The 16564-nt window shown below is 37.1% G+C and overlaps 6 protein-coding genes and 1 non-coding gene across 9 annotated transcripts; 1 reads left to right on the top strand and 6 right to left on the bottom strand.

Annotated features, from left to right (window-relative positions):
* Positions 1–10: 10 nt before the first annotated feature.
* Positions 11–2730, bottom strand: EIF4A-2. Of its 2 annotated transcripts, none has more exons than NM_104305.4 (5): positions 2315–2730; positions 1715–1783; positions 1525–1628; positions 985–1415; positions 11–894 (listed from the first exon to the last, which is right to left on the bottom strand). In NM_104305.4, exons 2-5 carry the CDS (start codon positions 1780–1782, stop codon positions 259–261), a joined length of 1239 nt encoding a protein of 412 aa, NP_175829.1. In that variant the 5' UTR covers position 1783; positions 2315–2730; the 3' UTR covers positions 11–258. The 2 variants fall into 2 exon arrangements, with proteins under 2 accessions (NP_175829.1, NP_001185220.1); NM_001198291.2 differs by having other exon boundaries at positions 78–894; positions 1540–1628; positions 2315–2531.
* Positions 1879–1966, bottom strand: AT1G07957. The gene has a single exon (NR_139342.1). It is a non-coding gene; the product is annotated as an other RNA (small nucleolar RNA).
* A 129-nt stretch (positions 2731–2859) lies between the features above and the next one.
* On the bottom strand, positions 2860–5341 carry AT1G54260 (winged-helix DNA-binding transcription factor family protein). The gene is made up of 8 exons (NM_104304.4): positions 5192–5341; positions 4921–5063; positions 4761–4845; positions 4041–4124; positions 3800–3893; positions 3526–3608; positions 3215–3413; positions 2860–3132 (listed from the first exon to the last, which is right to left on the bottom strand). The coding sequence occupies exons 2-8, from the start codon at positions 4935–4937 to the stop codon at positions 3101–3103; spliced, it is 594 nt and encodes a 197-aa protein (NP_175828.1). The 5' UTR covers positions 4938–5063; positions 5192–5341; the 3' UTR covers positions 2860–3100.
* A 247-nt stretch (positions 5342–5588) lies between these two features.
* NRPB8A (RNA polymerase Rpb8) lies at positions 5589–7339 on the bottom strand. The gene is made up of 5 exons (NM_104303.3): positions 7233–7339; positions 6989–7067; positions 6576–6733; positions 6161–6252; positions 5589–6053 (listed from the first exon to the last, which is right to left on the bottom strand). The coding sequence occupies exons 2-5, from the start codon at positions 7065–7067 to the stop codon at positions 5942–5944; spliced, it is 441 nt and encodes a 146-aa protein (NP_175827.1). The 5' UTR covers positions 7233–7339; the 3' UTR covers positions 5589–5941.
* A 229-nt stretch (positions 7340–7568) lies between these two features.
* AT1G54240 (winged-helix DNA-binding transcription factor family protein) lies at positions 7569–9559 on the bottom strand. Its single transcript, NM_104302.4, has 8 exons — positions 9405–9559; positions 9143–9211; positions 8977–9030; positions 8824–8880; positions 8635–8728; positions 8309–8392; positions 7890–8211; positions 7569–7814 (listed from the first exon to the last, which is right to left on the bottom strand). Exons 2-8 carry the CDS (start codon positions 9187–9189, stop codon positions 7783–7785), a joined length of 690 nt encoding a protein of 229 aa, NP_175826.2. The 5' UTR covers positions 9190–9211; positions 9405–9559; the 3' UTR covers positions 7569–7782.
* A 352-nt stretch (positions 9560–9911) lies between these two features.
* On the bottom strand, positions 9912–11759 carry AT1G54230 (Winged helix-turn-helix transcription repressor DNA-binding protein). The gene is made up of 8 exons (NM_104301.2): positions 11670–11759; positions 11512–11577; positions 11292–11348; positions 11099–11204; positions 10875–10958; positions 10549–10777; positions 10245–10460; positions 9912–10157 (listed from the first exon to the last, which is right to left on the bottom strand). The coding sequence occupies exons 3-8, from the start codon at positions 11321–11323 to the stop codon at positions 10126–10128; spliced, it is 699 nt and encodes a 232-aa protein (NP_175825.2). The 5' UTR covers positions 11324–11348; positions 11512–11577; positions 11670–11759; the 3' UTR covers positions 9912–10125.
* A 172-nt stretch (positions 11760–11931) lies between these two features.
* On the top strand, positions 11932–16251 carry AT1G54220 (Dihydrolipoamide acetyltransferase, long form protein). 2 transcript variants are annotated; one of them, NM_001036109.1, is made up of 20 exons: positions 11967–12107; positions 12394–12484; positions 12603–12667; positions 12774–12859; positions 12969–13006; positions 13359–13414; positions 13496–13570; positions 13655–13747; positions 13896–14135; positions 14226–14298; positions 14412–14512; positions 14605–14690; positions 14769–14844; positions 14923–14990; positions 15055–15121; positions 15201–15296; positions 15368–15470; positions 15572–15667; positions 15747–15862; positions 15973–16240. In NM_001036109.1, exons 1-19 carry the CDS (start codon positions 12069–12071, stop codon positions 15815–15817), a joined length of 1620 nt encoding a protein of 539 aa, NP_001031186.1. In that variant the 5' UTR covers positions 11967–12068; the 3' UTR covers positions 15818–15862; positions 15973–16240. The 2 variants fall into 2 exon arrangements, with proteins under 2 accessions (NP_564654.1, NP_001031186.1); NM_104300.4 differs by having other exon boundaries at positions 11932–12107; positions 15747–16251.
* The last annotated feature ends 313 nt before the right edge of the window (positions 16252–16564 follow it).

Raw genomic sequence — 16564 nt, 5'->3', positions numbered from 1 at the left:
AAAAACAGGTATAGAATTGCTGTGAATAGACTTGTAATTACGAAAGATTTTTGGATCATACAAGAGAAGAAATAAATATTGCATTTGATAAAAAAGAAATATGGTCAGAAGAGACATATATATGTTCGATAGAGTTGATGAAGAATACTAGAGAATGAAAAAGATGTATCGATGATTCAGAGAGAGAGAGACGGGTCAAAAATCAAATAAGAAATTTGCGAAACAAGCAACCTTTCTTCTTCTTCTTCTTCTTCTTCTTCACAGCAAATCAGCCACGTTTGAGGGAAGCTCCTCAACAACCACATTGTAGAATTTCTGAATATCAAACAGCATTCTCTGATCATCAAGAGTCACAAAGTTAATCGCCACACCCTTTCTCCCGAACCTTCCACTTCTTCCGATACGGTGAAGGTAATTCTCTGGCTGAGTTGGGAGGTCAAAGTTTATGACTAGAGAGACTTGCTGCACATCGATACCACGAGCCAAGAGATCGGTTGTGATTAGAACACGAGACGAGCCAGACCTGAACTCTCTCATGATGATGTCTCTGGTGTTTTGGTCCATGTCTCCATGAGTTGCTGAGACTGTGTGGTCACGGCTTCTCATTTTGTCTGTGAGCCAGTCGACCTTGCGACGAGTGTTGACAAAGATGACACTCTGAGTGATGGCTAGAGTCTCGTAGAGATCGCAGAGAGTCTCAAGCTTCCAGTCTTCTTTCTCCACGTTCACGTAGAATTGCTTGATACCTTCAAGTGTGAGCTCATCACGTTTCACCAAGATTCTCACTGGTTTGCTCATGAATTTTCTTGTGATCTCCAAAGCTTCCGGAGGCATTGTCGCAGAGAACACTCCAACCTGAATCTTTGGTGGGAGAAGCTGGAATATGTCATAGATCTGCAAATTCACCAGAAAACAACACAAAACCAAGTCAATATCAGAGATAACCACAGAGGGTAGATTCAAACTTTGAAGAAGATAACAAACCTGATCCTTGAAACCACGGGAGAGCATTTCATCAGCTTCATCAAGGACAAACATCTTGATGCAGTCAGGGCGGAGAGATTGTCTTCTAAGCATGTCAAAAACACGACCGGGAGTTCCAACGACAACATGAACACCAGCCTGGAGAATGCGCTGATCCTCACGGACACTGGTTCCACCAACACAGGCATGAACCTTGACACCTTGGTAGTCACCAAGGGCACGCATGACCTTCTCAATCTGCTGAGCAAGCTCTCTGGTGGGAGCCAAAACGAGAGCCTGGCACTGGAGAAGGGCATAGTCAAGCTGCTGCAAGACACCAGAGCAGAAAGTGGCGGTTTTTCCAGTACCAGACTGTGCCTGCTGGATCACATCAAGACCCTTGCAAAAGGGTACAATTCCTCTTTGCTGAATAGCAGAAGGCTTTTCGAAACCTAGAAAAAAATCAACCAATCAATCACAGGAAAGAGCACATACGATAAAGTTAATAGGAATCCCAACATAACAAACAAAAGGTTGTTTCTTTAAACCTTCTTCACTTACCGTAAGCATAGATACCCCTAAGAAGATTCTCTTGCAAACCCATGGCATCAAAGCTCTCATGGACCTCATCATATGAGGTGAAGAACTCATCCTGTCCATCGAGACTGCACCCAAACAAACAATAAGATTAGCAAATACAAAAAAAATCTCATCAAAAACGAGTAATGAAACTAAAGATCTTAGGACTTACACTTCATTCAGCCTCTGGTCAAACTGACGCGTATCAAATTGTGTTCCTTCCGGTGCGGATCCTGCCATACTACAACAATACACAAAAGAAACAATAGTTTAGAACCCAGATAGCTAGAGATGATTCTTAAATCTTATAGCCAGAGAGAGTTGTGCAAAAGTAAGAATGTAACAGAATAGCCAAACTTGAAGTTCCATATAGAGAGGAACACAAGCATTAATATCTGAATTATTCGATGTCAGGAGAGATATAGGAAATATGGTTCATCCAATTATCATAACAGATACCATTCAAAAACATCTATCTCTCCATGAAAGCATATAATATACACAAAGTTGTCCAAAATCGAAGATAAAAGCTTTGGATGATTTTAACATAAGTGTCGAAATCAAAACCTAACCCAAATCGATTTGAGATAAACGAATTGAAGGGTTTCACGGACTAATTGAATCCGATGACGAATTATAGATTAACAAGCGTCAATTTTGAAAACGACCCAGAACAAATTCCATCGCAAAGAGAGTAAATCAGACTCGAGATCCAATCGTTCATAAGAAAAGGAACAAATCGCAGAGAAAAGTAAAAAAAATATTTCCGAACCTTGGAGCTTAAGTAGTTGAATGAAAGATGAAAGCTTTGAGAGTAAAAGTGAAGAACTTTGTTAGAGAGCTTGAAATCTCGCGAACTTGGATCTGGTGGAGCGATAAAGAGAAGATTGAAGCAAATAATATAAATTGAGGTAGAGAGAGACTCAACCCAATACGTGTTAGCCAGTTATATAGTCCCCCTCTTTTTTTTTTTAGGGTTTTCCTCTTTCTAATTGTTCTACTTTTCCAAAATTTTTATATTTCCAACTTTACCCCCACTTTCCTCTTCCTTTTCGATTTGAGATTTTTCTCACCTCTTTATACTTTTCCTAAACTAGTAGGGAAAATATTGTTACCAATCAAGTTATTTTACACCAATGTCAAAAGAGACTATGAATAATGAATCGCAATTGCATACTAACACACACCAGAAAATATCAAATCACAATCACAAAATGTTGTTTTCAAGTGGAAATATGAGTAGTAGTGTTGTACTTCCATACGCCAATACCAAACTTTTTAATTAGAAAAAAAGACCAAATTTTCTTTTGGAAAAGCTTATTCTTTCCAGCACCTTTTGATGCTTTATGACGTAGCAAAGCATTCACAAGACTCCATAGACACGTCATTGTTTTTTAGCAAAAAAAAAAAAAGCTATCTTTTTATGAACAAAACAGTGAACATTAGTTCACCATTACAACCATATAAACCTGTGTTTAAGAACTACAAAAACAAAACTCAAGTGGTTAGTTAAGTAAAATATAGATTGAAGCAAACTAGATAGATACTTGGTTTTCTTTTACAGTAGAACAACCTCTTGGCCAAGAGCACCTGCAAGAAACAAAGCAAAAGACAGTGATGATCATGGTGATGATGATGGATTGATGTACCATGTGAGTTTTGTTGAGATTACATTGTTGGTGGATCTCTAAGCATAATTGAAGCATCGTGTGGCTTTCTTCTACTAACTTGTGCATTCGTTCTTCTTCTTCGACTGCCTCTGCTGCTATCAACCTTTTGTTATCTGACTCTGCTAGTTTCATTGCTACAACTTCTGGTGCTACTTCCAACACTTTGTTTTCTAATTCTGATATCTTGTAGCGATCCAATACCTGCAATTTGGGAGATTTTCTGATTTTAATCAATCATAAGAATTACAAATGATCTTGTTATAGATAGATGATGATGCATCAATAAATAGCTGAGCAATTAAGAAAAATATACCTTTTCCAGTTTGCCTTGAGAAACGAGAATTATCAGGCACTCACTCAAAAACATCCTAAAGTCTTGTTGCTCCTCGTACCAGTCTTGAAATTGATCAACCACAAGGGATCATATCTTTTGTTGCTATGATACTGTAAATTGGATGAGCAACATGTAATTAAAAGGAGTAAGATTACGTTGTTTTCTTTTGCCAACTCATTCATTCCTTCTGCTTCTCTATTTGCTGCTGGGTCTATCTCATGTGTTTCTTTTGATGTTAATATCACAGAAGTACTTGGTAACTCTGGTGGCTTCGTGGAATCTTTTGGACGCAGGGTGAGTGTTGGCTTAATTGCTTTCGTAACTGAGATTTTGTAACGATTTCGTACCTGCATTTATAAAGTAATTTTTGAGTTTATCATATAATATAACTCAGGTTTATTATTACTACATCTTGTCATATAGATATTGGGGGTATGGAGAAAAGTAGATAGGCTTGTGACAAACCGCGCATTAAGAAAAACAACACTAGTTACCTTTTTGAGTTTGTCTTGAGAAACAAGGATTCCCAGGCTATAACTCAACAGTTTCTTAAAGTTTTGTGGAACCTCATGTTGTCCCTGCAATTGATAAACCACAAAGATTAACTTCCAACTGGATTCAATGTAATTCATATTCTTGATGTTAAGGTTGAACGTAAATATAAGAGTTTATCCAAATGATATTTTTCAAAGCTTGAACCAGGATACAATAGAGAAACAGTAATAAGAGAATGTAATGCAGCAGCATTGGTGATAAAAAGGATTCATGCTTGGAGTCAAATGTTATAAGGAGGAAAAATGAAACCACAAGTTTCCTGGGTATGAATTTCAGTAACCTGGGCGGCGCAACAAAGAGGTTCCAACAGCAGTTAGTAATGCTATTCCAATGGTATCAGAGTGTTTGCAGTCATCATGGTTGTGTTAGAATACTCACTACATATATCTACAACCTCAGAAGTTACCAACTAATTGTCAGATAACTATCCTAAAAATCCTTATGTTCTGTCCATTGTGATCAGTTACTATTGACTCACTTCAGACTACACAATCTATCGACTCATTTCAGGTGAAAACTTAGCATTCTGTATTCAGAGAAGAGAGTATAATGAAACCCAAGGAAATAACTATGACAAGAAATTGAGATAAACTGACTAATGAATGTCAAATATAAACCATGAAAAACACAAAGGACTTCAATGTATATATCCTCTTCACCTCGATAAATCTGAGAATCTCTTTGAGATTGGAACCATTTTCATCATTAATTGTTGATACAGCCTCAAAAACCATCGCATCATACCTTGCAACAAGGTAAAGAAGAACCTGTTAGAACTTAGAACATACCAATTCTAAAAAATCTCTAAATATAACAAACCTAGCATCATTGCTCATATCAGATGAACTACTAGGAGAAGCCTCATAGCTAACAACAGAACGAGAAGTCTCTGAAGGTGAAGTGAAAATGGAGGTAGATTCGAGTGATTGTGTCCTTGATTTCTTTATATTACGCCATTTATCCTTGAAATTTGGGCAATAAGAATAAACAATACAACATTAATACCCAAATTTCGACCTAATTCCACATAATAAATCTCAAAAATCGATTTCCATGGAAGACGAATGGGATTTTGGGAATTTTCGATTACCTTGAGGTTAATGTTTGTGCGATCTAGAAGTTGAGCCGCGAACTCTGGATCGTCTAAAATACTTGTCCATTTTCCGGAACCGTGCTTGGCTAGTCCGGCGAGAAGGGCTTCCTTCTTCCACCGTCCATTTATTCTTCCGATTTTCTAGTTGTTTTTTCTTTCTCTTCAAGTCGAAATATATACCATTTAGAAGGCCTCATCAAAAGCTTTTATTGGGCCTAAACATGGCCCACTATACAGATTTAAAATTAAATCTTGATCTGTTCAGAATTTTTAAGACTAATCTCGACCGTCCAAGATATATTCTCCCAGTCTCAAAGAAGCAAGAACACAAACATGGACTAGAGAAAACACAAGCATGGATTAGAGAAAACACTCTATTTTTGGCTCAGAATCTATTTTTCGAGCTTTATTGCTTCATATTGTTGTTAGAAGATAAGAGTGTAGTGAAAATTGGTTAGAGAAGAAACAAAACTGTGTCCTTGACCAAAAAAAAAACTGTGTCTTTGTCTGTGTTTTTTGTTATGTTCTTGGTCTCAATTGCTTATCTTCATCAATAGCTTAGAGCTACAAATAGTACATTTCACCGGACCGGAGCAGTCAATTTGTGGAATGGGATTTAAAACGGAACGGAAAAACTTGCTTTTGCACAAGAGTTGCTTCATGAAAATTGCAAGAGTTGAAGTAGTAAAAGTTAAACATTAGATCAAGCTCTCTATTAATTCAGTTTTTATCCGAAAAAATGGCACCTCACAGCTTCCTCATGAGTAGGAAGAGCCTCTGGTCGAGTTCGAAGTGAGAAATGTGAGCTGGATCTCCCTTAAGCAACATCAGGAGGCCGCCAAACGAAACATATAGCTCTCTGGAAACACATAATTTAAAGAAAATAAAATAAAACATGATGGTTTGATATGTGAGTTGAATTGGATTGAATTATTTTGATATGGGGGGGTTATATGGGATTCTTACGCTTTTGGAGTTTTGCCGTCACGCTCAGAGATCTTGTAAAGCTTCCCGTGCATTATGTATTCATACTTATCGGCAAGTGTTTTCTTTGCTCCCTGTAATGTATCGAGATGAAAACTAGATAAGATTAATGTTTAGATATGCATACACATTCTTGGTTTTCAAATTTAGATCTTGAAGATTCAAGAACTAAAGCTTGTTAAAATTCCATGTCTCCTCTTATTCCTAGATAGACAGGCTTCTCGAATCAGCCAACAGAGTTATAATATCAACCATTTAGCAGCATTAACAGTTATATCCTAACAAAATCCAGATACGGGTTCAAAGTTACCATTCATGGAAATTTGGCCAAGCAAACAAGAGACTGTGTATATACTCAAAACAAAACAACTAAATAAAAAGCAGTAGAGTTTATTACCGGAGTAAAATAACCGGTATCAGGGGTTCCATCGAGATTCAGCGTAGGAGCCAACGCAAGTGTGAACTTATCACCAACAGCCAATGGATAAACCTCTGTATTAACATCTAAATGCATAAACATTTCCAAGTTGTGGCTCGTAGCTTGAACGCGAGTAACTGTAACCACAAACACAACAAAAATCATTGTAGGTTTAAGAGAAAGCCACTCAATCTGAAGACAGAACAAAACTTGGGGGAGACTAAAAACTTAAAAAGTTAAATTTTTCCACAAAACCCACACACTCAGACCAAAAAAGGATAAACGGAAGAACTCATTCACAATACATACATGAACTAAACAGCTATGAACAAACGTCGATGTAAGCCATGAGAAGTACTAGAAATCGTGAGTGAGGCTAATAAAGTGTATACCTTTATCGAACTTTTTGCCATCAGGGTCTAACTGATCGACCACGAAGATATCCTCGAACAAGATGATATTGCTCGCCATCTGCAAACACGGAAATTCAAACCCTAAACACTCTTTATTTCCTTGATAAAACCCCAATTAAACCAGTAAACAAGACCTATATGGACATCTAATGAGTACAAGAATCCGAACTCTGAAATCAACTTATAAACAACCAATCGCATAGGAAAGTAAATAGTTCCGAACCAGGAGCTTGAGTTGAGGGAGAGATGGAGAAGCTTGAGATCAAAAAGTTCAGACTTTAATCTCCCAAGCGATGGGCGATAGAAGAGCCAAAAAACAATTAAAGGGACAGACTGAGAACAAAAACTCATAAAAGTCCTATGTAAGCTTATAATGGGCTTACAATGAGGCCCATTATAAAATTGTAATTCTCATAACTAATTTTTTTCTTTCTTGATCAGTATTTGAAATTAATCTCGACCGTTAAAAATACTTGCTAAAGACACCATGACACACTTTCTTTTTTTCTTTCTTATGTTATGTATTAGAAAAACCTATTCAATTCTTAAGATTGGCATTATCTGTAAAAACTTGTATTAACAAAAACTAACAGAATAGTCTGTTGCCTTCACAACCAAAATCATTTAACCACAAAGTAACAAACTATGACTAGTTAGTCAAATGAAATCACATTTCATATCTACACTCTTTTTTTTACTCAAAACCAAAAACACTAAAAAGAAACCGGTGATCGAATATATCCACCTTGAACCGGACCAGAAGGTCAAAGCTTTTACAGCAGGAAAATCTTTTCACCGTTAGCACCTGCAAGGACCAAATCAAATGAAAAAGTCAGTGATGATGATGATGATAAAAGGTTAAGAGGTGGACATTACTTACATCGATTAAGGATTTCTACGGCTAACTGCAAGGTTATGTTGCTTTCTAATTTTAGCAACTGGGCGTGTTTATCTGCAAGTTCGTATGCCTCTTTTGCTTCCAACTCCAAGTGTTCTGCCTCTGCGACTTCTTTTGCTAATGCGATTATCCGAGGATCTACTTCTGTTGTTGGTGGTGCGAAAGAAGCACAAGTACTTGGTGTGTCTTGTGCCTTTGTGCCCGTGGAATCTTCTGGATCCATGGTTTCTCTTTGATTTGAATCTCCTACTGACACAACTGGAGTATCAAATACACCACGGGGGATCTTGTAGAGGTTTCCTACCTGCATTTACAAGTTTTTTTTTCCGTTTTTCTGAACTGATCAAACAAAACTACTGAATCTTAACATTAGTGTGAGGCAACTCTGAAAAACTAGTTACCTTGTATACTTGGCCTTCAGAAACTAGATATCTCAGCTGGTTTTCCAACCGCTCCCTAAAATCTTCCTGTAACTCGTTCCTTTCCTGCAATTTATATTAACCACAAGAACATGATGGTTAGTTGATCAAGAACAACGGAGGAATCAACAAAACCAAGACTTTAAAAGGAAGACTTTTAGGGGATGGAACATGAAGTCAAATTTTCAGATCCTAATGTTCCATTGTGTAATCCCGCTATTGACTCACATTTCAGAACCAATATACACTACTCATGAGATATGACCATGAAACACAGATACTTATAGAGACAGAGAGATCCTCCTAACCTTGATAAAAGTGAAAATCGCATCGACATCAAGACCATTATGATTCTCGTAGACTGTTTCTAAAGCCTGAAAGATCAATTCATCAGTCGTAAACCTGAAACAAAACCAACAAAAAAAGAGTAATATCAAAACATAGATAGACCAGAGAAAACAAAGATTGGTGGTTAAAGAATCGAGAAGGTCACAAACCCAGAGGGACCCCGGTCTTCTTCTGAATCTATCATCATGAGCCTTTCAAGCTGTTCACTGAAAATGAGATAACAAATCAATCAAAACATAACCAGAAAAGCAAAGATCAATTCTAAAAGATTGGTTCTAAAGAATACAATAAAATTCACTAACGCATAGGAAGAAGGTTCTGAAGAATCCGTAGCCGCTGGAGAAGAAGGAAGGTCTCTGAAAAAAAGAGAAAGAAATTGACATTATTAGTTGAAGCAGAGCTTTAAGCATCGATCGATCTCTCTCATTTCCACAAAATTGGCTTTGGGAAATACAAAAGTTCACGAACCCATAAGTAACGTTGTTCGCATCCGATTTTGTATCTCCAGAAACCATGGCCACTGAAGAAGGATCGTCGCTGAACAAAAAGAAAGAAACTGACACGTTAGAGATCAAGCAATTGAAGCATCGATCTTTTTGATATCTTCAAAATTGCCTTCGATTGAATAAAACTACGCCATTTTCGTCTTGAAATCGCATGATATGAGACGTATTTGGATCATTCGTGTAAATCTCAAATCGGTTTCCATGGAATAAAATAAAGATCTTACTCGATAAAGCTTGAATTGAATGGGATCTTCTTGAAGAGTATCAATGGTGATCTATCACTTATATACCTGCGCTTCAGAGAAATCCAATCGCAGTCGTCTTGTCTCGCCGGAGAAGACGATGTAACTAACTCTCTTTCCCGCCTTTCTATTTTTTTTTTTTGGTTTTAATATTTCCAACTGCACAATCGTGAATATATAGCAATCTAATTGGGCCGTTACAAGTTCTTAGAGGGCCTAAACCAGGTCTAGAGTTAAAGTCAACTTTAATTTCCCCCGTATTCAGAAAACCACATTATAAGCATATAATGGGCTAACAATAAGGCCCACTAATTACAAAAGTAAAATTGAAATTGTAGTCAACTCTCCTAAATTGATCACTGATCTCAGGACTAAAAACTAATCTCGATCGTTAAATATAATTCGTTTAGAAAGAGTCTCACACTGCTTTTTTTTTAATGTATTAGAAAAATAGATTAAATTCTACAAAAAAATTATCTGCAAATGCAATGCACAAACTTTTTATCAACAAAAAGAAAAAGATTACATTGTTGCCTTTACAATCAAAATCGTTTAACCTCTAATCTACACAGAAGTGACAAAATCGATCAGTTACAAATGAAATTTAAACACTTTTTTTTTTAAAACTCAAAAGCCAAAAAAGCTATGAAAGAACCGGTAATCGAATACATCCACATTGAACCGGACCAGAAGATCAACGCTTTTACCGCAGGAAAATCTTTTGACCATTAGCACCTGCAAGGAACAAAGCAAAAAGGCAGTGATGATGATGATGGTTTTGAATTATGATGATGATGTGGTTAAGAGGTGGACATTACGTACATCGGTTAAAGATTTCTACGGCTAACTGCAAGATTATCTCGCTTTCTAATTCTAGCAACTGGGCGTGTTTATCTGCAAGTTCTTGTGCCTCTTTTGCTTGGAACTCCAAGTGTTCTGCCTCGGCGATTAATTTTGCTACTGCGTCCATCTGAGGATTTTCTTCTGGTGCTCTTGGTACGAGAGAAGTACAGAGGAAAATCATTTGACCATTAGCACCTGCAAGGAACAAAGCAAAAGGCCAGTGATGATGATGATGATGGTTATGATGATGATGATGATGATGTGGATAAGAGTTGGACATTACATCGGTTAAGGATTTCTACGGCTAACTCCAAGATTATGCATTCGGAATTTAGCATCAAACTGTATCTATCTGCAAGTTCTTGAGCCTCTTTTGCTTGGAACTCTAAGTGTTCTGTCTCTGCGACTAGTTTTGCTACTGCTTCTGCCTGAGGATCACGTTGTGGCGTTGTGGAATCTTCTCTAGTAGCAGGAACACGTTGGGGCATCATCATCATGTAGCGGTTTCCTACCTGCATTTGCAAGTTTTTTTTTACTGAGCTGACCAAACAAAATTCTATAACGCTATCTCGCAACTTGCATTTGGTATTAGGCAATGTATGGAGTTACCTTCTCTATTTTTCTTTCAGCAACTAGTTTTTCAACCTCGCCTCTCAATCGCTCCCTAGAATTATCCGGTATCACGTACCGGTCCTGAAATTTATATTAACCACAAGAACAACTTTCAAACTAGTATCCAAACAAGCTATACATGTCATCATCATCATCATCATCATCTAAGATCAAACCTGAAAACGGATACTTATAGGTAGAGGGAAAGAGATTCTACTAACATTGTTAAATTTGAAAATCCCATCGACATCACGACCAGTTCCATCATGTTCATCATCTATTGTTGATAAAGCTTCAAAAACCATATCATCTAAACTTAACGTGTACCTGAAGAAACAAAAGTATCAAAACAAACCAGAAAGCAAAGATCAATTTCAAAACATTTCTGTTCAAGAATCCAAAAAGGTCACAAACTCAAAGGTAACGTTCGCATCTGCAGAATCCATGGCCGCTGAAGAAGAAGGCTCTTCGCTGCAAAATAGAAAGAAAGTGGCAAATTAGGGGTTAAAAGATCAAGAAATTGATCGCATATCGTTGTGATCGAGCTCTTTGATTTCCCAAAACTTGGCGTCGATTTTAATCAGAAATTATGCCATTTTGGATTTGAGATTAAAGAACCCAAGATTTCACGAACCCAGAGGAATCGTTCGCAGCTGATGAACTATCTTCAGAATCCTTGGCCACTTAAGAAGGCTCGTCTCTGAAAAAACAAAAGAAGAAATAAAGATTTTGATCATTCGCGTAAATGTCATTCGGTTTCCATGGAAGAAGATAAATATTAAATCTATATACCTTTGAATTTGAGATCTTCAAAAAAACTCAATCGCAGTCGTCTCGTCGGAGAAGAAGACGTAACTAATTCTCTGTTTCCCGCTTTTCTACTTCTTTTAATTTCCCAACTGCAAAATCATAAATATAGCAATACGATTGGGCCATTATAAGTCCTTAATGGGCCTGTCCTCAGGCCTATAATTAAAGTCAGCTTTAATCTCGACCGTACAATTATGCTCCGATGATAAAGTCCTTAACAATTTTGCTGTCTCTTGGTAAATCAGAAAGCTGAGAGCAACAAAAAAACAATTTCTAGTAATAAAGAGAAAAAAAAAACTAAACAGTCCAAACCAAAAAGTTTTCTTCTTCCATAGTTACTAGTTAGAGCTGCGAAACGAAAATCGTAACGATAGTGCATCAATGGCTTATGCGTCACGCATCATTAATCATTCCAAGAAGGTAACTGTTTCTCGATTACATTTTTCCTCCGTTCATTTTGTTATCTTTTTATCTTCTTCAGCGATCGAGTATTGATATTACGAAATTGGGTTATGACGAATTCTTTCTGCTTTTAGAAATTCAGTTGAATTGTAATAATCTAGAATTGTTTTTACTTACGAGCAATGTGCTAAAATTAGCTAGATTTAGAGCTCTATGATCATTTGTGATTTATGTGTCAGCTTGCTTCTTAGAGATGATTGAGATCTGTAACGCCACTTGTTTTAATTTTTTTTGTAATTGACAGTTGAAGGATGTTTCCACTTTACTACGCCGTGAGAATGCTGCAACGATCCGCTACTACTCGAATACTAATCGAGCTCCTCTGAACAGAGAAGGTAATATTATCCTTTTGAGGTAGAAATTTTCCATTTGTACTTTTGTATGGTTTTATGGTTAGTATCTGTGAGACTCTCTGCTTGTTGCTTCAGCTTTTTTTTTTGTTATGGTCTTCAGATACTTTCAATTCCCGTCTTGGTTATCCCCCACTGGAGAGGATTTCCATATGTAGCACCAGCACTGTAAGTTCCTTACTGTTCTCTGTAGCTGTGTAGCTGAGTCTCTTCTCGTTGAATCATGTTGACTAGTTAGCAGAAACCTTAAGAGTTTTACATGGTCTTGATGTAGTTACCGGTGTCCATTATTTTTTCAACTACGAGATCAAATCTAAGCAGTGCAATGGGAAGGCCAATATTTGGAAAAGAATTTTCATGGTTCAGTCTCATTCTCTTACTCTATGTGGCGGATGTGCATTAGCCTTAGCTGCCTGCTTGTATAGATACTTTTTATTCCTAACTATAAACTTTTTTTTCTGCATACCAGTTTGATGCAATCAGCTAGAGGATTTTCATCGGGTTCAGGTAGTCAGCTTTTTCTCCCTGACCTTTAAATTTGTTTTATGAGCTTTTGTTCACTTTACTCTTGTAGTTTCCACCTTGATCTTACATACATATTCAGCGACTCCATTTTAGCTAAGGATAATCTGTTTCACATTGCCATTCATCTGGTTTTACTTGAGCAATATCATATTTAATGACTTTGCTAGAAAAAGGTCATTCCTTCCTTGGATACAGTATCTGGATGACGGCTTTACTGCAAGATCCTACTAAGACAATTGCATAGTGCTTAATCAATTGCGTAACTTAAGAATGCTAAATGGTATGAGCTTTACATTGGTTCATTTTACCTAGAATTTCTGAAAATGTGTTTCAGATCTGCCTCCTCATCAAGAGATCGGGATGCCTTCTCTCTCGCCAACAATGACTGAGGCATGGATCTTTATTTACCTCTTGATCAAAACTTATGTCCGTTTTATCTTTATGTTCTAATAAGCTTTTTCCAATTTTTAGGGTAACATCGCCAGGTGGCTGAAAAAAGAAGGTGATAAAGTTGCTCCTGGGGAAGTACTCTGTGAAGTTGAAACTGTAATGTCAATGTAGATTGAGTCTCATTTCCGTATTTTTATTTTCATGTTTTGGAAATAACTCTGACTAGGTTATGTTCAGTAGGACAAAGCAACTGTCGAAATGGAATGCATGGAAGAGGGCTATCTCGCCAAGATTGTAAAGGCGGAAGGTTCAAAAGAAATTCAAGTCGGCGAGGTATGAAAATTGTCTGCTTTCTGTAGAGTTATGTATTATCATGGTTTCTCATGGGGCTACGGGTATTGATATTAGGATCCACAGTCCATTTGTGGAAATGTTAATTGAAATTATTTGGATAATGTCATTTTTTTTTGCTTTCAAATAGGTAATTGCTATTACAGTTGAAGATGAAGAGGACATTGGAAAGTTCAAAGATTACACCCCATCATCTACTGCTGATGCCGCTCCTACAAAAGCAGAACCAACTCCTGCCCCACCAAAGGAAGAGAAGGTCAAACAGCCATCATCGCCTCCTGAACCGAAGGCCTCCAAGCCTAGCACACCTCCCACAGGAGATCGTGTTTTTGCTAGTCCTCTTGCAAGAAAGTTGGCTGAAGATAATAACGTTAGTTTCACAGTGTTCTAAATATTCTGTTTTTTCTTATTATTCCTGCTTAATTTTTCTTCTTGTTTACTTTATTTAAAAAAACATCAGGTGCCTCTCTCAGACATCGAAGGCACAGGTCCTGAAGGACGGATAGTGAAGGCAGATATCGATGAGTATTTAGGTATAAGTAACTCCATGACTCGTCCTTTCCTTTCTTTTTCTTTCAGACCTTTCTTGCCTCTGTTTACAGTTATCACTCATCCTTGTGTCGTAATACATCTTCCAATGGTGCAGCTTCAAGTGGTAAAGGAGCTACTGCGAAGCCATCTAAGTCAACTGATTCTAAGGCCCCAGCTTTGGACTATGTTGACATCCCTCATTCTCAGATACGAAAGGTAAAACCTATATTACTCTCGCAGCCTTTAAGCCAGTTTCAATAGGTTCAACGATTCTGAAATCTCGTTCGTTAACTTTATAATTTTGACAGGTCACAGCCTCACGTTTGGCATTCTCAAAGCAAACTATCCCTCACTATTACTTAACCGTCGATACATGTGTTGACAAACTTATGGCGTAAGTATAAAGGTTTGGATGATGTATTTTGAGTCGCTGTCAATGGGTAAGCTAAACTAAGCGAATTTGTAAATGCAGTCTGAGGAGTCAGCTTAATTCATTCAAAGAGGCTTCTGGTGGGAAACGGATATCTGTCAATGATCTTGTTGTTAAGGTACATCTTTCTTGTGTATACTTTACATGCAAGCCAACAGATCTTCTAAAATATCCTACTGATATCATGCGTTTTTAGGCTGCTGCATTAGCTCTCAGAAAAGTTCCTCAGTGCAATAGTTCATGGACTGACGATTACATCCGCCAGTAAGTACATTGACAAACTTTTGAATATGATTGTGGTAGCAAACATTGTAACCTTTCTCTATAGGTTTAAAAATGTGAACATCAACGTCGCGGTGCAGACAGAAAACGGGCTGTATGTCCCTGTTGTGAAGGTGTGTTCAAAATAGTGTTTAACCCTTGGCTGTAGCACAAACTTCAGATTGCTGAATTATATAAATTTCTTGATTCCAGGACGCAGACAGGAAGGGTCTGTCCACAATTGGAGAAGAAGTTCGGTTATTAGCTCAAAAAGCAAAAGAGAACAGCTTAAAGCCAGAAGATTATGAGGTGAGAGAATTCATTATCTTACTCACTAATCATATCTTTCAGTAAACATGCTAATAATCTCGTTTTCTCAGGGAGGAACATTTACTGTCTCTAACTTGGGAGGACCTTTTGGCATCAAGCAATTCTGTGCAGTCGTTAATCCACCTCAAGCCGCCATTCTAGCAGTTGGATCCGGTATGCTCTCTCTCAATGCAGAAGAGAGTTTTTTTACTACTTTACCAAAGATCCAATAACCGATTCGTGTTGTGTCTGATTCTTAAAAAAAAAAAAAACAGCTGAAAAGAGAGTTGTCCCTGGTAACGGTCCAGATCAATTCAACTTTGCTTCTTACATGCCTGTTACACTGAGCTGTGACCATCGCGTAGTAGACGGTAATCCAGTTCATTCATCATCATTGATTCATTCATTCATCATCATTGTAGAAATCTAATATTCTTCTTCTTACTGCAGGTGCCATTGGAGCTGAATGGTTGAAAGCATTTAAGGGATACATCGAGAACCCTAAATCTATGTTACTCTAAAAGAGAACCAACCACGCAATGGAAAAAAACACATCAAAAGCTGTCGTAAGAGTCTCTGTACCAATTAGATTTTCTTTGTTTTCCTCTGTTTCTTTCGGGTTTTTCTAAAAAAGACTTTTGTTGTTTTCTGAATAAATATGGTGTGAGGGATTCAGCATTTCCACTGTAAACTGGATTTTAGGATATTCTTTGCTGGTTCTGGTTGTTCAATGTTCATTGAGGAGGGCTGTGAAATAAAACTCCCATTATTTTGTCATGTGAAGTACTACCCTATATGGGATGGGTTTTGTAACCATGCTTGATAGTTGATACAAGTGGATGGATTTGAGTGAGTGAGTGAGCTTTCGTAATCTCTATTTAAAATAATAAAAAAATCAAAACAACATTTTTACACTATATTCAACATTTGAATGGCAAAAGAGTCCATACCAATCCATTATAGTCTTGTTTATTGTTGTAAAAAAAAACTGCTTGTATTCAATCAAAGTCACTCTATTTATTATCCATTGGGGTTTTTTTCCATGTGGTAGCAGAAAGCCAGAAACAAATTAATGTTGTGATTTTGATTTGTCTCAATAACGGGAAACGGAAAGAAATTACGTTTCGATTGTTCCGATACATTCTGAATGTCACTTGATCCTAAATGCAAAACAAAATCCTAAGTTTTTTCCTAAATACTCAATCTCATATTTATTTATGGGTTTAATGATTTTTTCTGATTTATTTTATCAATAATGTTTCATACAT

This window comes from Arabidopsis thaliana (assembly GCF_000001735.4).
Source record: "Arabidopsis thaliana chromosome 1 sequence".
Taxonomy (NCBI): Eukaryota; Viridiplantae; Streptophyta; class Magnoliopsida; order Brassicales; family Brassicaceae; genus Arabidopsis; species Arabidopsis thaliana.
Note: the sequence above shows the minus strand (reverse complement) of the source record. Positions and strands in the feature narration are given on the sequence as shown.